The sequence below is a fragment of the Phycodurus eques genome, chromosome 22, assembly GCF_024500275.1.
Source record: "Phycodurus eques isolate BA_2022a chromosome 22, UOR_Pequ_1.1, whole genome shotgun sequence".
NCBI lineage: Eukaryota > Metazoa > Chordata > Actinopteri > Syngnathiformes > Syngnathidae > Phycodurus > Phycodurus eques.
Genome location: NC_084546.1, coordinates 7,155,788 through 7,176,726, shown reverse-complemented (window position 1 = coordinate 7,176,726; position 20,939 = coordinate 7,155,788). Strand labels below are relative to the sequence as shown.

The window sequence follows — 20,939 nt, the reverse complement described above, 5'->3', positions numbered from 1 at the left end:
AATACAACAAAAATGCAATGACAAATAACTGCATTACAGCAACCAGACCTTTGTTTTTATTTTGGTCAATCTTAAAACAACAGTTCACATGACGTGAGGTGAAGCGTCTGATGTTCATTCGTTACAATTCGGCTACAGCGGTGACGTCTTTTGCAGCGCGTCCGTATGCTGCGCCGCCATCATTTCATCCCTATACGGCGATTACAGACCCGCTATCTCCCTCGTTTCCCATACCCCAAAGATAGCTACAGTGCCCATCTAAAAACGCCACAAACGGTGTGAACGTAACTGCACTTCCCTTGAACGGGTTAACGCGTTGCTGGGACACGTCAAGGCGTCCGTCCATGTTGAATGTGTCACATCTGCCCCCACGAGTACATGGACGGAACTTCATAAGGCGACAAACGACAAAACGCACATTTCCTCCAATATATATATTCACTACTCAATGTTAACACCAATGAAAATTACTTACGTTGTTTGTGGTGCCTCGTTCCCAAATCAACTAACGCTAATATTTTTTACACCGTTTCATTCGGGACTCAGGGCCAAAAACGTGACAATCTTCAATATTTAATACTGAAAAAGTCGACAGCCACCAGCATCTTTTTAGGCGCTATTTAGCTGAACGCTATTTCGTTTAACCCCCATTGAGCCCAACTTGGTAAAAACAAAACTGAAATGACAAGCACACTAAATACAGAGTGCACCACAAACTGACATTTTCCTTCCTTTATTTCAACGTGTGCAAATGTCCTCCATTCGAGTGACTTCACATTGTGCGTTGTGACGCCGCCAAAACAAACCTACACCGCCGTGCGTGACCTGGCGGTGATGAGTGGGAAATGGAAGCGCAACATCGGCTTCGGCGCGTTACAATCTTACCGACCCACAATGGAGAGTCACCTGATTTTACACACGACATATACGTCTTTAATCATCATCGTCATAAATACGGAAACAGTTGACATGTGGAAATCCTTCATTGGGCGCTATCGTCCTCCAGATGAAAACAAGCCAATCAAAGCCACATATTAGCAGAGTTTCCCTTTGGTCAAAGTCAAATGTGCAATTAGTTACTGTTAAATTCCGTCAAAAGCTGGGTTAGGGTTTCCATCTAGGGCTGAGCGCGACCGGCATCCCCGGTGTTCACTCTTGACAGTCCGGTCGAAGTCATCCTGGGGGGAATACATAAATACCACTAAATGTCATTGAACTTTTCATTATACTCCGTTGCCAAATCAATGAACGGGTTTCAGTAACCGCTCATTCTGCACGCAGTTACTTGGGAGTAGCTCAAAAATGGATTATTTTTACATTTCACGACACTTTGCTGCAAAATACGCCGAGGCAATTGAGCCACTTCCGTGCACGCCCTCGAACTTGGACTGCGGCAAACTTCCCCACTTACAGTTTTAGGGTATTAGGAAGTACACAAACAGGAAAAGCGCCACGTCGAACACGACGAAAAGCCAAACGTCGAACCAGTACGAGTGTTCAGGCAAAGACGCGCTGCCGTCTTTCGGGGGAGCGACGTCTTCATCGCGCTTCGTTACCGACCGGCCCATGTTTGCCTCTCGTCGATAGTGCGTTCACGTGACAAACGGATGTCTTTAACATTCGCACAAAAAAATAAAGAACCGCATTATTATTTCCAACAACCCCTACCCTTTTACTGAAACACACGGCACCAGAAGTGGGAATTTGCCTTTTCAATGCGGAAAACAGTTACATTCGTAACCAAAACAAAACCGCGCATCCCTCTTCCGAGCTTGTTTGAACGCCGCTGACTCACAGAAACTGACGGAAACGCTTCGTTGAGTTACCGCCAGAGGGCGCCAATACTCATTCGTTCGTTGACTTACAACAGGCTGTGTAGCAGCCTGTTCATTCATTCACATGCACGAAAATCATTGAAAATAAATTAAATCAACTTACCTGCGCCACCACAGATCCCAAACTATGGAAAGACGTTTGGACATTCGTTGCCCATTTAAGTTAAAGTCCCTACACTAATACGCTCATTTACCTCACAAGTTATACAAGTCAGCTCTTATTAGCACTCTTTTGCCACTACGAACGCACTTTACAGCCTAATTGTAGCCTATTGTACGCTTAAATCCCAGCAGGCTAAGACGAGACGACTTCTCGTGGCCCGCACGCCAACTATTGGAATTGCCTGCGGTGTTAATTCATTCACATTTTCAAAAGAATTCAATAAACAGGCACTTACTTGGTTGGTCATGTCAAATAATGCAACTCTTTCCTTTGGCGGACGCCACGATGACAAGTTTATGCTTTGTAATGGACTTTTTCAGTCAACAGAAAGTTGGAGCCCGAGCTCAGCCTGCCAGCCATGTTCAAGGCCTCGTGCCCAGGCGCACAGGTGAGCGCACTCATTCATCAACAAAACCACTCCCCCCAATTACCGTGGTGGGAAAACCTGTTCGATCAAGACACGCGCGCGCACACACGCACACGCGCACACACACACACACACACACACACACACAAGCGTCCCAGTCATGCAGAAAATATCAAAACGCTATGGCTCCGACAGTATGCGATTAGACCTCATTGGTAAACTACTTTAGCTATCGGTACTTGCCCAGCGCTTCATGACATTATAAACATCAAGCGCTGCACTAGTCCTACGAGTAGAGTGCAGAGGTCAAATACTGCCGTTTTGCCTCACTAGTAGGATTCATTTTACTAGTAAGTCGTGTTGGCCCTGCGTGTAATTGCGAGACGGATCGCCGTTCTCACAACGTCCACATTGACGATACGTACGTTGACATGAGGTCATTCTTTAGTCACGTGACATTCCAATATTTGTTGGATTTCATTTGACTTTGGAAAATTACAAATACAACCGGTTCCGGTGTGAATGAAACAATGCTGTTTTTCAAGTGACAAGAAGGCCAACTGTACTTGCCCATGTAACAGGAACCGACTATCAGTTCAGTTCGCCAAGTGGCAGCCAGCGCATGTATGCGCATTTCCTTACGCGGATGAGAATAATGCGGCGGACAAAGTGCGCTCACCCGCGACCCCGATCGGGACGAGCGCTGTACGACGTGGACCGTTCCTTTTGTTTTTGAAACCGAATCACACATTGATTACATTCATCTAATTTGTTCATTTACAGCGCCAGGTTCGTACTCCTTCGTGCTACTACTAAAGACTTCGGCTTTACAGATGCCACATCCGCTGCGGCGGTAGTGGTTCCGGCAAACTTCCGCGACCTCTGTCTTCTCAATTTATCCCAGGCCGAGTGCTCGTTCCCCCCCGAGCGAGCCGAGCAATAAACTGGACATCTCGTCCGTTTCGGCGCAGGCCGCTATTTGCCGAAATACGGTAACTGTCAACGGGAACGGCTACGTCTGCCGCTGCCGTGTGTCACAATGTACGTTACGCAGCGGCGCGTCCGAGACGGGAACAAATACGTTAGCGTGGTCTTTACTGTCCATTCAAATCACGCTGACGTCGCAAAAAGCAGTTACTTTGGAAAAACAAGGATCTCGTCTCAACTCGTTCACGAGCTCCGTGTGAAATCTGAGCTTGTTTCGTTCAACTCGGTATTATTCCGTCACGTGAACGGTAACGAGTTTGTTGTACCTTACGCCGTCGAGCGGACACCTATTTCAATGTTACGCCTGTCGCTGGCGGACACGGATGAACGAAGATTCAAAGTTCGTAGTAAGTGAAATCACCTTCCGACAAGGTGTTATCGCCGCGTCGCGGACGTAAACGGCAAACGGAAAGTGCTGCGGCCGTATCTACAGATCGGACGGTTCCCTGCTTTGTCGCGGCGTTACCGCTGTTTTTTCCACGGTTCGTCCTCACAGGTCACCGCCGTCGCAGAGAACGGATAACGTCTCATCTGCCGGACGACGGCCGCGTCGAGCCGCTGGAGTCCGAGGAGGCGGCCGAGCCGCCGACGTTCAACTACGACGAGCTCGGCTGAGCCCTGCGCCGCCGCCGCCGCTACGACACTACAACAAACTGAAGTCGTGGCTGGACTCCAGAAGAGGACCTAGACTGCAGAGTCAGCTGAATACGGGGGACACCCGCACCCTAATTACGGTCCAAACTAACTGACCGAGGCTCCTCGGGCGTCCGCGAGTGAAAACTCCCCACCGCGGAATACCGCCCGCGCGGTGACCGACGATTCGGATCAGGCCCATCTGTCTTTCAACCTGTCGTCCGGTCGGAGGGAAGGAGGCGGTTCCCGTTCCGGGAGACCTGGAACATCTCGCCCCCGCCCCTCCTCCCGACGGGAAACGACCTCGTATCGCCCTGAAAATTGCAGCCCATCCCTCTGGATCCTTGACTCCGTCGGAGATGTGAGAGGGGAGGAGTTTTAGAAGCGATGCTGTGAGTTCCGACAAGTTTACCGGCCGGGCTGTGTGCGACGTGACGTCGCAAACCGTAGCATTAGCGGCCATACTGCTTTTGGGGAAAAATGTCCGCGTGGATTGCCAGTCGTCTCGGTCGTGGAAATTCACAAAGGCTGATTCAAATCATCTGGACTGTTCTTGTTTGTCAAAGACGTTTCGCATTGAATCGAAAAGGCTTCTTCGGTTCGAAAATTGCAGCTTTGGACTCTTCCCTATTTATGCCTGCTTGTTGTCCATCTCGCCCAAAGCACACATCCGAATATTTTAAGAGCTGGAAAAGCTTTTGGGATAAAAGGACCGACGTGCCGGTTGCCTCTATTAGCATTGCGGAGTGAAAAGACTCCAAAGTTTGCATTGTAATAACTTGTTCGGGAATTGAATGTCTAAACAATACCGAAAGCGAGCCTACTGCTGCAAATAACGGTATTTCTCGTAGGAATTCACCTTCACTATTTACCAAACTTCGTACGCGCTTCCTGTTCTTCTTCGGTGCTCCGGTTAACTACGCCCTCTGTTGGCCACGCCAAGTACTCCAAGCCTTTCGAAGGCCTTCTGTACTTGATGCCAAAACAAACACGTTTCCCTCTAGCTTTGATTCCATCTGCTCACCCCGAATCCCCTGCTCCTCATCTTCCAAATTCGGTCCAATTCGAGTCTGGTGGGGACCTCCGAGTCCAGAACCGTTGCAGAGCCACGCCGCGTTCGGGATATCGTTTACAATTATTACACCTTTATTTATCCAAGCGTGGTAATTGACAACAAATTGCCATTTGCGATGCCGACCCTGCTGGCAGAAACGTGTAAATAAATATGCACACAGACACTTTAGATCAATCAAATATTGATTTACTGACCCTGTAGTTCATTGTACCTTGTTGAATGGAGCCGTGCCATTGCCTTGACGCCATTGTCTGTCTACTCATTCGTCGCTCTCCTCTCACAAGTCCTGTTGACGGACACCTGGGCTAATCGGCCTTCAAAATATAAGCAACGTGGTTTATAAACCGTTCCGTAACATTGTGCAATTGTACAGGGTTTACCTTTCCTGCACTTATTTGTATAAGAATGCTTCTGTTCTGGTTGCTTAAAAAAAAAAAAAAAAGCCACAAATTTCCCCCGTGTCTCTTTCTCAATAAAAGCCTTTTATATGCTGTACCTTCTATGATGTCACCATGATGTACAAATTCTGATTAACAGCTGATTCCAATGGTTATTTTATAGAAAGTGTTTTCTCAATTATTACTCTTTAACTTTATTGGGCCGCGGCCCAATGGTTAAGATCATCGCCTGCCACCGTCGGGGACCTAGGTTCAAGACCCCGACTGGATCATCCGCCGACACGCCGAGACCCCGAAATGCTCCCCGGGCGCTTCAGCTGCCCCCTGCTCCGGTGTGTTCCGCTAACGTGTGTATGCGTTCGCTGTGATGGGTAAAATGAGGAAAACAAATTTCATGTGCGTGCATGGTCATGACAATAAAAGGTGATTCCTCCTCCAGATCAATCTGTTCAAATCCGTCGAAATCCGATTTCTAATGACCCCTTGTGGTCTATATAAATTGGCCAAACTTCCAGGCCTTTTGGTTCAGTGATTGATGCAAATGTATCATCTTGTCCAAATTTTACAAACGCCTTTCAGATGTGATGCAATCCCGAATGAACAAATGCAGACTTGTTATATGAAACAGATTCAATTTACTTACCGAAGGTTACGAGAAATAAATTATTCCAGTAGAAAGACTCTCACGCGCAGGCACGCGCCGAGCGTTGCCCTACGGCTCGGTGTGGTTTCAAAAACGTGGCGGGCACACGTTGCTGTTCTGCGCGCGCGCAAACACGCGCTCTCGAAAGCGATTGCGCAAAAGCCGTACGATGACGAATAAAGCCGCGGTACGCATCTCCCGTCATGCGCGGTTACTGCCGTTCATTTCGAAATATACGTATACCGTCGAGGTTCGCGGTTAATAGCCGCGATATCTCACTCCAATACAAGTTCGTGGCAACGACCGTTAATATAATGTTGTCTCCCCCGCGAGTGAACAAAACACTTCCACGTTATTTGTGTCGTGGCTATAAGACAATAACGTATTTGTAGAAAAAATAGCTTCGCTTGGCCATGACAAACAATTTGTCATACGTTTGCCACTACCCGTTGAAGACAAATACAGTGTGCTTCCGGGATGAGGACACCTTTAGCTGCAAACGATAAATCGTAGTAGTCGTTACTGCACTTTTCACGGTATGTAGAAACAGACGCTCTCGTTCGATACATTCCGGGGGTCGTTTTATCTTTTACACTCTGCTACTGTGAGTTTCTCAATTTGTCTCTTCGAGACAAATACCTCCTACGACCCGCACGTCCAGAGTGCGCGCGGCGAGAATTGAGGAGCGCTTCGGTAAAACGCGCCTGGAATACAAACGGCGCTTCTACGCAAGTGTCCGTTTCAAAACGAAACTACAGCATCGGCTCCGCGCCCCGAGGCCGACTGTGCCGAGACGCGATGACGCCGTAGGTTGACGAGAGAGTTCTAAGGTCGCAGACGCATAGAAGACACCTGTTAATACTGTTGGCTAAACTCGGCCCGCGTCTGCCAAATTCCAGATGTGTCTATAAAAGTGCCAGTTAAACACTAAATTACTGCACTGAGTGCGAGAACCCAGCCCACTGCATTCTTTCCTTTTTGCTTTGTCAAACACGACCTCATTTCCCCACCCCGCTCACAATACTGACTTTGGACAATGGAGTATTGGGGCCACACTAAAAACAAAATTTATGTCAAAAGTAGTAGTAACAACACAAAGGGGAATGGGATCAGACGAAAGGTTTCAGTTTTTACAAAAATTACAAGAAGAAGAGGCAGAACTTTTGAGACAAAAGTCACACTATTTTGAGAAAAATTGCTGGAGTTTTAAACAAGTCACACCAAAACCTGATATGACGCAATACTGACTAAAGAAAAACCCTTTCGTTTGCACTGAAAGATTGACTCGTGTTCATGTTTACAAGACAAAAGTCACAGTATTAGGAATAAAACAACTTGGAATGTTACAAAACTAAAGACTTATTACCAGGAACGAGGCATTATCTTTCTGGAACGGGCTGCCAGAATCATGAGGGAAAAATAGCCGTGATATCGCAAGAAAAAAAAGGGCATCCGTTTCTTTCCCCGACGTTTCATAACAAAAGCTGTAAGGAAATCAGGTCACAATATTTGAAGGAAAAAGCCAAAGTGTTACGACAATTAAGTCGTACTTTTGCAATTTAAAAAAAGCTGTCGTCTTCCAATGACAAAGTCGCAACGTTGTGAGAAAAACGGTGGAATGTCGCGACGTCACAAGAACAAACACCGAACAAAGTGTAACATTGGAAGAATAACGTGACAATCGTTTGAGGGGGGGAAAAAATTGGAATTTTCTGACAATAAAGTCAGCACTACCACAACAAAAGTCATCTTCCAAGAATAAAGTCGCAATAACGTGAGGTAAAAACAAGCAAAGCTGCAGGAATTACTTCTAAATATGACACCCAAAACCTTTAATATTACAGTAATGAGCTTTCCTATTTTGCTCAAATATATTCATTTAACATGAACAAAGTCACAATATTACCTGTCAATTTTTAGATTCGCTTTTTTTCGGGGAAAAAATACAACTTTATTGTCGTAGCCCTGCGACTCTTGTAACGTTAACATTTTTTTCCCTTTTAAATGTGGCCTTAATACTCCAAATTGTCATTCCAAATGTTCCCATTTGATCTGACTCGACGACTACGATGCAGGCCGGTGGCCTCCCGCCGAAGGTCGCTTCCCAAAATAAGTACGTTTCCGTCATAGGATCTCCCGGGAGAACTCAAACACCAAATGAATACTATTAAAATAAACCAAGCGTGTGGTCTCCGACAACTTGAATCACAGCTTGAACGTCGTCTGCGGAATTTCTCAACAAAATGAAACGGGAGGCGGGAACAAAAACAACAGCCGTCGTTACCGACTGTAGAAGCGACTTCGCGTCATGCGCGCGCACGCGCGCTCGCACATTAACAGGGTGTGTTAAATACATACAGTAGTACTTTAGCAGCAAACATCCCCTGTCCCGCTTGTCTGTAAATAAATAAACACACCAATTGAACCTAAGTCAAGAGGGGTGTGTGCATGTGAATGTGCGTGTGTGGGTGGGTAAAACTGGGAGGGGGTGGGGAGGGGTTGCCGGAAGGGGGCTCATGCCAGACAGGTTGGTCGGGTACAGGGTGAAGACCGAGGTGTCTTCCTTCTTCGCGGAACTCTAGAAGAGCATGCTCTGCCTCCGGTTGACCTTGCCGTTGCCTGGAAGCCAGGGGACGGGACCGTTCAAAATCGAGTTGCCGGACGACAGGCGGAAATATCCACCGACTCACCGGACTCCGGGTACGACGAGTTCCTGTAGCCCGGATCTCTCTGCAGCTGCACCTCCTTCAACGTCAATACGGAGACGCCTGAAACAGAGCGGCCCTTCAGTCTCCGGCTAACCTCCGCTTCTTTTCCAGCTCTTTGCGCGTCGGAACTTTCAACTTCCGACGGACGAAACAATTACGTGGGTTTTACCAAACCGCTCAACTTTTCGACGTCCGCGAGCTTGGGAGAAAAAAACTAGCGTCGGCGTCGCGGCACTTACGGCGCTTTCCGTTTGAAAACGTCTCGACCGACGGTGTCGAACTGGTGGACCGGGGGCCAGATCCGGCCCGCCGCGTCATTTCATGTGGCCCGCGAAAGCCAATCAAAATTGCTCACTGTGTGCTCTGGTGTAATACCATTGAGATATTTGCAAGCATTTTTTGGTTACCGATCCCCCTTTGAAAACAAATGTAATCGTTGAAAAACATGTTTTTATAGGCTTCTGATTTCAAAACTGGCTCAATGTGCTGTGTTTACTGTATGTAATTACAGTATAGGAGGTCGTCTTTCATTTATATGGGTTCCGAGGTAAGTCCTAACTACGATGTGGCCCGTAACCAAAATGAGTTCGGCACCCCTCGTCGAGACGGACCGCGTCCGAATATTTACTGTCGCGTACGGTTATACCTCCCTCGCCACGTCGCGCTTCATTCGCCCTATCGCCGATTTGATTTCAAAGTCAGTCTCGTGCAACTACCAAGTCGTTCGAGCGGGCGTGCGCTTGTGTCGTGCGCGTGGACGCCGAACGAATCAAATATCGACGTCGCTCTCGAAAGCGCTCTTTCACAAATAGATATTGAAACGCACGTATGAATGACTCGCTTGCTTGTGTGTTGATTTTTTTCATCAATTTGCAATCCAGCTATCGTAAACATGATATACTTTGCGTACATTTTACGCTCGTGCGTTCAGACGCATTGACCATGTGTTTCAAAAGTGTGTCTTCAATTTAAAGCTCGTGAGAAGGGTGAAACAAACCATTGCAAATGTTTTCCCGTACAGTTAAATCTCTCCATCGCAGATATTCACCCTACGGCGCAACGGCTCCCGAACATATTCCCCCGCGACCGAGAGCGGTTCGCCGTCGTACTTTTCTTCAGCTCTGCGTGTGAGTGCGTGCGTGCTCACTCTCGTGCAACGTGTGAATTCTCATCCCGAGATGCCTGAAGTGGGAATGTTTCATCGCGTCCTCCGCCGAGATCCTCTTCTTCGATTCGTACTGTGAAGCAGACCAACGCGTTTTAGAATCTTTTCACCGTCACGCTTCAAATCTGGCCTCGCAAAAGTCATATTGTACACAGTTCCCACTTTTACAATTTTCGCGTGCGGGAAGTTACACACTCACTCTGAGGAAAGCCAGCAACAGCTCGACGCCTTCGCCGTCCAGCCTAAACGAGACGGAAGAAAAAAACCAGGACGACGGGTTAACGGCTGTCTGCGGGGGAAGGAAGCGGACGGCTGCCTTCGCGACGTTCCGCGGGATTTCCTGTCTCGCTTACGCGCGCACGGGTCGCCCGTTATTACTCGAGGTCTACTTTTGCTGACGGTACTGCTACTTGCTGGTAAATACGGCCGTGTGTTATTTTCAAAGCCTGATTTGAAACGTAACTTTATTCGTGAAGCGAGCGGTGGCGCGGATAAATGCGCTGAGACGCGGTTTTTTTTTTTTTTACTTTTCTGTTCATTTCACAGATTGTTTGCAAATCATCCAAACTTTTCCACGTGAAACTTACTTTCATTAGGTATGCAGGTGCCACTACTCTATCATTCATCCAACCGTTTCTTTCCCCTTCTAAAATTGGTCCATTACAATGCATTATTTATTTCATTTATCTAACCTGAGGATGTATTGGAAATATATTCCAGATATTATCAAACTGTAAAATGACTCGTCAAATAAACCAAACTATTAACACGTGGAAATTAAATCCATCATTTTTTAACTCGCTACAGAGTTGCTCAATTCATTTGGTGTCAATAATACAATTCAAAACATCAAAAAGCTGAGACATTTCATTTTCATTTCGTTTGACAATCATTATCTGTCAATTGGGAATCGTATAAAACGTGACGACGTATTACTTTAGTCCGACCCGAATAAACTATTTCGCGTACGTAGTTTACATTTTGGTTTTTACCTCACAAACGCGACCGGCTCCGCGTGTCGTTTTTTAAAAGTCGAATGTTTGCCCTTCCCTGCGAGTCTGACAAAGAGACCAGATAAAATATCAGTTGACAAAAATGATTATCGTCAGCTTTATTATCAGCTTAAGGTTTATTTATAGCAAAGGAGTTGTTGACCTCGGGGCAACTTAAGCAGAGCAAATCTCTTCGCGCTTGATAGAAAGACACGGTCCGGTACCTGGGAGCGTGGTTGATGAACGGCTGAGGTTTGTATTTGGGGAAGTTGTAAGATTTGAACTCTTCGATGGCGGATATTCCCGGCCAGTTGTCCTCCGCCGGCGTTCCTGCAATCACACGACCGCGGACTGTCGGCAAAGGACGACGAGGTGGGCTCGGACGGGGGTCTCCCTTGTCGAAGGCTCACCGAGTAACCTGAAGATGAGGTGGAGCTCGTCCTCCGCCGTGGAGCCCGGGAAGAGCGGCCGACCCGCGGCCATCTCGTAAAATATACAGCCCACGCCCCTGCGGACGCACAAAGGTTGCTGAGATTCGGACGACGGGTCGTCGTGAGGGAAAATGTCGTCGGAGCCCAGATTTTACCACATGTCGATCTGCGTCGAATACTCGGAGGACCCCAGCAGAACGTCGGGAGGCCGGTACCACAGAGTCACCACTTCGTTGGAGTACGTTTTAGTCGGGACCGACTTGGCCCTCGCCAGACCTGCCGCGTCGCCGAAGACGTCGACGTAAAGTACAATTAGGAAAATTAGGGCTGCGGTCTAGCGTCCTTTCTTCTCGTCTAGCTACGTTGTGTAAAGCGCCCTCGCTACGCAAACAAAAACTCTTCTTTTTACAATCCCGTAAACGCATCGCACTTCGTCATCTTTTCTTTTTCACGTGAGAAATAATCCCAAATTGTGGACATTCTGTGTTTTACGTGGCCGTCGTGCCGACTTGTTTCGACGAGGAGTGGCGTTTCGCTGCGAAACTTCGAGGCGTGGACTTCGCTTTGACTTTTATTTGTCATCGAATTATTCCAAATACGGCCGCAATTTTTTTTTTGGGGTTGAAATCTCTCACCGAAATCGGCCAGCTTGAGCTCTCCCTTCTCGTTGATGAGGAGGTTCTGGGGCTTCAGGTCCCTGTGGAGAACTTTCCTCTTGTGACAATACGACAGCCCGCGCAAAATCTGGAACAAGAAGACCTGAAATAAAAGACATTTTACGTCACCGCTAAATCATCAATCAATTTCTTGACGTCAGAAAAGAGAATCGATAAGAAAAGGTTCAAACCTTCACATTGTGCATGCTCATTATGTTTCCGCAGTCATCCATGTACTGCTTCAGATCCTTATCCTGCAGATGACACGAGCAAAAGCACGGCGTTGTGTCGCGTCGTTCCTTTTTCATTCGCGCAGACGGCGAACGAGGCCGAGTTCGCTTACCAGGTACTCGAACACGAGCGTGAGGCTCTTCTCGGTGTGGACGATGTCGTGGAGCGTCACGATGTTGGCGTGTTTCAGGTCCTTCAGTAACGACACTACGCAAATGAAACGCATTTGCGTTAAACCGGGCTGCGGGTTTATCGTGCGACTTTCTCGCAATTTCACTGAAATGTCTTTTTGTTTGTTATAAGAAGCCATTTTCAACTGAATGAATCAAACCCAAAACTACAGGGATCGTTTTTCTTTTGTCGTCAAAATAATTGACCTTCTCTGATGGCCGTGCACGGCGCTCCCTCCTCGTGCTCCAACCGGATCTCCTTCAGAGCCACCAGGTTGTCCGTCAGCTTGCTGCGTCCTTTAAAAACGGTGGCGTACGTGCCCTGGAAAGGAATTCAGCGGCGGGGGGGCCGTAGATGCCGCAAAATGAGTAAACCGCAAGAATCCCTGAGTCGCTTAGCTTTGCTGCTCTCCTCACCTCTCCCAGTTTGTCGAGCTTAATGTAAGTCTCCAACTTCCCGAAGCCAATCTCCGACTAAGAAAAGATCACACAGACGAACGCGGTCATTGTATTTCACTTAAGTTCAAAAGTGTTCAAATGCCTTGATAATTATCAAGAGCCCAGTCATATTTATCTTCATTATTTTAGAATCACCCCTCCCCCCCCCACCGAATTAAACAATTTTACATGTAGTTTCAATTCATTAGTATATTTTTCATTTGACAACAATTTTCTTATTTATTGTTTAATTACTAGAAATACAAATACAATACTATTTTAAAAACCCATAAAAACCGTCCTGAACATTTTCATTGGTTAAAAAGTTCTTTTTTTCGTCATTTAAATGACAATTCATTTATTGCGAATAATACAACAATATTTCAGGTTTTACATAGACACTAAGCATTTACTTTTTTCCCAAATCAAATTATTTATTGGAAATAATATGGTGAGAAAATTACACAAAAAATGCTCAAACGATATCATACGTACAGATAAATGTTTATTCATTTTGTTTAACAGTTGGGCAATTATTTATTGAAAATGATCAAAATAATAAATACTAATATGAACCATTTTATAGACAGATTTACAGTAAATTATTATTCTACGTATTAGTACTTCGTTTATTGATTGGAAATACAAAAACATTTGTCTATTTTCCAGATACATTATTTTTAAATGTTTTGGATTCATTAACCCTAATAATAACTCCTCAAATTAAAACATGACAATTAACTATAAAGTGATAGTCAACTATTAACAAATTTAACCGACACGTTTATTCATTTATTTATTTTCATATACCTCGTGCATCGACGACCTGGCCTATGCGTCCACTTACGAGCTTTGTCATACCTCGAGCATCCGATAACTATCCAGATTGCCAGGCTCAAAAACAAACGCGAGCGCCCGTGTCTCCGGATCGGTACATTCTCGGGCTCCCGCTGGGTCGGTTGTCACGGCGACTGGGCGCGGGCCGCTAGCGCTGCGGGGCTGTAAGGGCGGCGCGCGCAAATTCGTACGCACCAGCGACGCTCGGCGTGAGCGGCGGCTGAGTGGCTGGTCGAAGGGCGGGCTGGCGAGCTGCAGCTTCTCCAGGTAGCCGTCGGGGATCCGGATGTCAGCGGGCAGCGACAAGCGTTTGTTCAGGTCCTTAAACATAAACCCGCACGGATGTTAATGCGTTTGTCCCCCTTAAATATTTGGACAATCCCATTAAATGTGACAGTGTATCCCCTCGTACATTGTATGCAATTACGACACAGGGAGAGAACATAATATTATCCGCGAGACCGACGCGGTGCGCCCGCGCGCTCGTAGAGACGTGGCGAAAATAACCGGCTCTCATCTCTTCCCGTGCCGGCGAGGGGGAAAAAAAACAGATGGGCTCCATCGTCTCACGGGGGAGCATCGTGCCCGCGCAAATTAAGTCTTTAGACTGCACGTGGACATTTATTCACAGTGGAAGGGGCCGTTACATAAAGACCGACACTGAACGCAAAATCGGGTGCGTGTCGCGCGACTGCGGCGGCGCTCTTGTTACGTGTGATCCGTGGGATCTATTCTGGGATGAAAATAAATCTCATTTCAATGAAAAAAAAACAGGCACTTCTGTGGCTAAACGCGAGCGAGGTATGTAAAAATAGAAAGAGGTTATTGTTCGGGCTTTACAGTTTGGCCTCGCTGCTAAAAACGTATCGTATTTTTCCGTTCGCGATGAGACTGCAGCGCCGATGCGAACGGTTGTCTCGATTATTTTTCTCCTTACTCGACACGCGAGATGCTCGTTATATTATGTAATTATGCTGCTTGTTTCAAACAACAGAGGCTTTTTAAGAGAATTAGATCAAACAAACGGCAACAAAGAAGCAGTTATTTCAACCTCAAATAACTTACAATGATAAATAACTCCCATATTATTCCCTGGTGAGAGGGATCTCAATGCATTACATCATATACGTTGTCCTACGTCACGAAGGATATCATAATTACGTATCAAAAACATACACTCGGATGTTATCCGGTAGGGGGCGGAAGCCTTTCAAAGTCAAGATTGAGATGATCTATTGAGGGGGGAAGCCTGGACGCACGGCGGGATATCCCAACGCGTATCCAACGTGTCGCGTCGTTCCACATGAGGCACAGGCAAAGTTTCCTGTAACAGTTATTGAGCAGTTTGTTTTGCTCTCTCTCATATGTATTTCAAATGTTTTATTCCGTTAGCTCTTCGACTAATTGGTTCATTTATTTTATGTAAATGATCGAACGGAAAATAGTACAATCAAAATCGATCCAAATGATTCATTGATCAAATGTAAATCAAACAATTAAGGAAACTATTTGAGACATTTAACCTTATTCCAATGTTTTATGAAATACTTATTCATTATAATTGCTTCATTATTTACAATTAAATGGGAAAAAATACATTTTCTCAATGACAATGAACTATAATTTTAGTGCTTTCAATAATTCACTTTATTATTTTTCATCGAACGAGACCCTTGAGCACAAAAGTGGATGTGATCCATTTCAATGATGACAACGGTGCAATACAATGCCTCGTTTTCTCCAAAACTCAGACATCCGCCTCAACATACTCAAATAGGAATATTTCTTAATTGTACGCAACAATAATCACCTCCGAACTTATTATGTTATTGTAGACATCTAAGTTGTACAGTTCCACACTTTACGGCCTGATAAGAGTTCCTTGCGGAAGGACCGTATCGACGCCGTATATATATATATCCCGGCATGCTCCCAGTCACGAGAGCCGGTTTTAAACGGCGAATACGCGCTCTGGCTCATAACTCCTCGTTGCTGTGGTCCCGAGGGAGCGGGGCTAATATCGCTATCGTGACGGCCAGACGGCGAGAAGCCATTAGGAGGCGAAGACGACACCCGCCTCCTCCTCCTCCTCCTCCTCCTCGCTGCTGCGAACAACAGACAACATTACCTCCATGGAAATTCTCCGGTGGACTCGGTTCCTCAGACAGACGCCCGTCGGGGACTGGACCTCGTCCGACGACGTCCCCGACGCCTGGTCGCTCTCCCCGTCCGAACCCATCTTCAGGTTCTCGTGCACGATGTCTGTAATAGAACACGCGCGATCTCGATTACGTCAAATACACAAAGTCGCCGACTTGTCTCAGAATCGCAGTAAAATGGACTGTTTTCAAAACGCGCTCTTTCTGTGGCTTAAGGGTGAGCACGTGCGGTGGATAGGTCGCATTAACGCTCGAAAAAGTTTTCCCGGGATATATTTCGGTCTCGTTTTCTTTTATATCGCAAAAACCTGGCATTTGAACAGAGATATATATGCACGCTTCCTATAGCCACTGTCCTAACATCACACCCGTGTCTCACCCACATTATTAACGGTGACGCAATACTTTCTACTCAGACGGCCGTTCCATATCATCGGTTGCTTATCGGGATTTAGATTCCGCTCGTAGTTCGGTCGTTTTAGCACCCAATTTTAGGTTGAACATGAAAAGGTTTCGTTTTCTGGAGCAAATATCAGGGCGTAATTATCGGGACAGCTGGCCTAACGGAAGCACATATGCGGTACTCTGCTGGGAAAACGTTCTAGAATCATTCATTTAATGTGTGTTTGATGGGGTCTCAACTTTTTGCAAAACTAAACTACAATAACCAACCACGCATTCAATTCACCTGACTGAACTACAACTATAACCGATTCTTGACAATTTACCCGCGGGGACTGAGAAGAAACACTCTACCGCAGCTTACGGTACTGTAAAGCCACCGCGGCTCACCAAGCACGGAGCGGGAAAACCCACTTTCTTCAGTCTGATGACAAATCTTGCCCCGCTTATTTCTTTATTGTCACTTCTACGACGCTCATTTCCTTATTTCTTGCCTCACTTCAAAAAAATACAATAAAAACCTCTCTTTCACTTCAGCATTTCTCTCGTCCGTCATCGGTTCTCAAGGCCTTTCCAACATCCTCTCCTCCGAGCGCTCAAATATCTCCCACACGTGCCCCGCTTGCGCTTTCGCTCTCCTCGCGCTTTCGCATCCTCATTCGCATGTCTCCGCGGCCTCCCGGTTTTTCGTATTGCTCGCGACCCACTCTGAGCACATGATTCGTACCTATTTACCATTCGGTCCTCCGAACAAACCCGCCCGACGCCACCAAATCTCCCTTCCCAAATAGTATCCCGCTACATTTCTGCCCCGCGTACGGTAAACGCCCTGATTTGGATGTCCGCGTTCCTCCGTCCGAGCCGCGGTCCGCGGCGAGGCCCGACAGGTCTGTCGACCGTACGCGGACGTAATGCCGTCGACCCGCCCGGCTGCGCGCATTAAAAGGATGACGTTTATCGTACCGCCCGTGGCAAATCCTGTGTGATTTCAAAAGGGTGTGAATGACTTCTTACGCGGATCGGCGAACACCGGACAGATGGTTTTTGGACTGAATATTTGCGCTTTGTTATGCGTTTCTAACCGCATCCGTTGATCGGATCAAAATCCATTTGGATTGCTGAACAACAATAACAAAACCTAACACGATAACAATTGCGCGTGGGAGGTGCGGGTATTATTGTCGGCCGTAATTTTCATTTCAACATTTTTTCTTTTACCTCCTCTACAAATGACCTGACCCGTCTATCCGTGTTAAAAGTCTAATGTGGCACTGGGGCGCAAAAATACAAAGTCCGTCCCTGGGATGACAGGAGTGTTATTTTCGCACGTCCGAGTGTGACCGCTGGTGTTAGATAATCACGAGCGATCCTGTTCATCTCACCGGCTTCCGGGTCGCCCGCACCCCCGAGCCGAGTGAGATGCTGCCTCGTTTCGCGACGAGTCGCTTCCCGCCTCTCTGGATCTGACGTGTCGCTACGCATCGCTTGTGAATGAATTCACGGCAAACGTCATCTTTGTCACACGGGCGGACGCGTCTTTGGCAAGAGCGAAGGTGGGGAGGGGGGGAGGGGGTGCCCGGGATGGACGCACAGATCGGGGAAGGACGACGGAAATCTCACGACTGTGACTCTTTTCCTGTTTGTCGACAGATGCCGACTGTTCGCAACCTATCGGCTTCCCTTTATTTCAAGGGCCCGCTCGGCGGAGTATTAACTCGGATGTGAACTTCGTTAGGATGATACGACATCATTTTTTGCCACTTCTTTTGCCCGGGTTCGGGTTGCCGTCGACCCGCTGCTTTCGGAACAGTGCCGGCGCCTCACCCAAGCGACTGCCGTTGCGCGGCATGGACATGAAGGAGCCCAGGGTGCCGCCGATGACGCTGTGCGGCCGGCGGAGCGGCGGCTTCTTGAAGGAGCCGGTGTACTGGTGCAGGAAGGAGTGCATGCTGTGGGAGGTGGGCGGCCGGCCGTTCCTCACGAAGGGCTCTGAAAGACAACGGGGACGGTTAGAGGTTCCGTTGCGAGTGCCGCGTTCCAAATGCGCGCCGGGATTACCGAAATGACTCATTTCGCTGAGACTTAAGACGAGGTCGGAGTGCTTTCGCTTACTATCTCGCAAAGTGTCAGAAGCAAACAGGAAGCGTACAGACGCGCGTCTATATTTTGGCAGATCCTGCCCAACTCTTGCCGATCGCGTGTCGAACGAAGCGGCGGGCGGGCGGAGTCGCCGAACTGAACGAGGGAAGGGAAGTGTCTTCGTGAGTCCAATCTATTTGGATTTGAGAAGAAAGTACACAAACTGGGAAGCTTTTTACTTTCTTTATTAGTTTGACTTGTGTTGCTCGATCGGGTGGGAGCAGATTTCGCTTCGTTGGCCTGAAAATAATTCAGTCGCTACAAATAATACGCCGGCGACGTGCAGCCCGGCGGAACCAATAAATCTACGTGACGGCGTTGTACCTTAACCTGCGCATCCACCTGTTGCCATTCCTACAACGCAATAGCTTTGTGTTCAAATAAACGGGCCTAGACTTCACATTGAGTAAGTCAATTTGTGAGAAAAAACTGAGACGAGATCATCATTATTACAATACGTACACAGTACTTTTTGTCACATTTGTGTTTGTTTGGTGGTGCGCTGTGAGATCTTTCCAAATTCAAATATGTGCCTCGGTGACAAAAGTCCAACGACATCGCAGAACTAAGAAACAATATTGATAATCGTGATTATAATACGTACAGCATCTTAAAACCCTCACGAAAGGCTCGCTTCAGCTTTCCGCGTGTAAACGCTGTTGCTCGTCAGACTGTGAACGATGTGTTAACTGCTCTAAACTGACGGGTTCCCGACCGACCTTCTCGCTTACGGACCTGAGTGTGTTGATGCAAATGTGTGTGTGTGTTAGGCAGGCTTTGGCCATGCTCTTACTCCTGTTACATAACATCCGTAAAAACCTCTTCATCCCGGTCGCCAGCGACGCACGCAAATCTTTCTTTTAAACTGCATAAAGCTCCGTGTTCAATAATTTCAAGACCCGCGATCGCGAGCGAGTCGCTGAAAGCGTACTGAGAGATTTCAGCATAACATTATTTCCCTTTCATTGGTTTTGTACTAAGAAGAAATTAAAAACAACATTTGTTTTCATTTGGCAGCGAGCGAGACAGTGTAAGCAATAAAAACAATGTGTTCCCACACCTTTGCCAACCTGGGAAGTAGTTATAAAATGCTACATTAGCTAATGATAACGAAGCAAAACACACTTTATTTACCTGTATGTGTTCTTTTCCACATTCCAGTCGACGAGTTTGTCATATTCTTCCTGCCGATATCGAACATTGCTTTAAATAAAGCCGCGGATGCGGGAATATCGTATACCGTCGCTGTACTTAATGTCGCTGCTGTCCTTTTTTTCAGCCTTCTAAAACCAAAAAGATCTCAGTCAATCAAAAGCTCAACCTGGGTTGACGTTACCTTTGGTTTATTTATCTCTTTTTTTACATCGCGTTGTCATCCGCAAAGGTTGAAAGAAACAATGAGCCCATTTCGACAGAGTAAGGACGAGAACGCGCAGATATCGGTTTTCTAAATTTGGGACGTAAAAGCAACAAATTCAAAACAAAAATTAATGAAACACAGACAGCTGAAACATCTACCCAAGTACGCAGTACCCAGCACTGACAAATACCAACCGTTGTCCTTGGTGCCGCCGTCCTCAACGGTCATCTGCTCGGCCAGCTCGGAAAGCGACTCGTCGATGGTCTGACTTGAGCGGAGCGTTAACGACAGACGCTTCTTAATCCTCTTCATCTTCTCCATGGCGAGGCGGTGCGCGGCCTGCGAGACAAACAAACTTCATCCCCCGTGTCACGCCGAAGATGTTGGAGAGCGGCGGGTGGGATTCCACACGATCCCTCTTCTGCTCGGACCGGCCTCACGAATGAAGTAAGGCGCCTTTTAATCCCACATTAATCGGCTCTGCGAACGGGCGAGCGGCCCGTGCGTAAACCGTGAACGAACCAAAAAATACAAGATGAACATCGCTGACTGGAATGGGGCTAGTTTGGGAGGGGGGAATTAGACTAATTAGAGTTCGAGACTCTAAGAACTTGGTCATGCTGTTGATCCGGACGTGTTGACGCAGCGGCGGTTGCAGGAAACACCTTGCTCGATCGCCCTCCGGCTGCTGCCTGCTCATTGTGCTGCTTTGTCAACGCCCCGTCGAGTGTGCGCGCGAGGTAAGGGGGTGGACGGAAGGGAGGAAACAGACGCAGAAATGTCCCACCCGTCCCGGCCGACCCTCCGCGACCAATCGGGCTGACCCTCGCTGTCGCTTCTTTCCCCATTTCCGCTGACGCCTCCCCCTCATGACACATCCCTTTTAACGCTTTGACATCCGCGTCGGTGGACGGCGCGAGTGATTAATCGCCGTGGGGTTCGCGCAGTCCTCCGTCCGGCCGATGATGTACGACGTTCGCGCATCGGCGGACCCTGCGAAAGCCTCAATCGCGCCTGGTTTTGTGCGCCGAGCGCATGCTTGGTGACCGACAGTATACCCCGCACTGCCCGCAGTCTGCTGCGCTCGGTCCAATTTAAAAGCCCTTCAGGCCGGGGAAGCGGAATCTATTCTTTGTGTTCGTGAAGTTTT

At 47.4% G+C, this 20,939-nt stretch overlaps 1 protein-coding gene across 15 annotated transcripts in view; it reads right to left on the bottom strand.

Annotated features, from left to right (window-relative positions):
• Positions 1 to 20,939, bottom strand: part of cdk17 (cyclin dependent kinase 17) — a 34,252-nt gene that overhangs the window by 2,939 nt on the left and 10,374 nt on the right. For 2 of the 15 annotated variants that reach the window (XM_061668511.1, XM_061668512.1), the window contains exons 2-16: positions 19,984 to 20,128; positions 18,115 to 18,279; positions 15,858 to 15,991; positions 13,925 to 14,050; positions 12,872 to 12,928; positions 12,662 to 12,776; positions 12,397 to 12,491; positions 12,245 to 12,307; positions 12,033 to 12,156; positions 11,553 to 11,673; positions 11,377 to 11,474; positions 11,191 to 11,296; positions 10,174 to 10,216; positions 9,957 to 10,047; positions 8,792 to 8,869 (exon numbers count right to left, since the gene is read on the bottom strand). In XM_061668511.1, coding sequence (XP_061524495.1) covers positions 8,792 to 8,869; positions 9,957 to 10,047; positions 10,174 to 10,216; positions 11,191 to 11,296; positions 11,377 to 11,474; positions 11,553 to 11,673; positions 12,033 to 12,156; positions 12,245 to 12,307; positions 12,397 to 12,491; positions 12,662 to 12,776; positions 12,872 to 12,928; positions 13,925 to 14,050; positions 15,858 to 15,991; positions 18,115 to 18,279; positions 19,984 to 20,110 — 1,543 coding nt within the window. In that variant the 5' untranslated portion in view covers positions 20,111 to 20,128. Of the gene's footprint in view, positions 1 to 717; positions 8,721 to 8,791; positions 8,870 to 9,956; positions 10,048 to 10,173; positions 10,217 to 11,190; positions 11,297 to 11,376; positions 11,475 to 11,552; positions 11,674 to 12,032; positions 12,157 to 12,244; positions 12,308 to 12,396; positions 12,492 to 12,661; positions 12,777 to 12,871; positions 12,929 to 13,924; positions 14,051 to 15,857; positions 15,992 to 18,114; positions 18,280 to 19,983; positions 20,129 to 20,939 lie in introns of those variants that run through there. The other 13 variants (XR_009767629.1, XR_009767632.1, XR_009767633.1 and 10 more) reach the window with 13 other exon arrangements.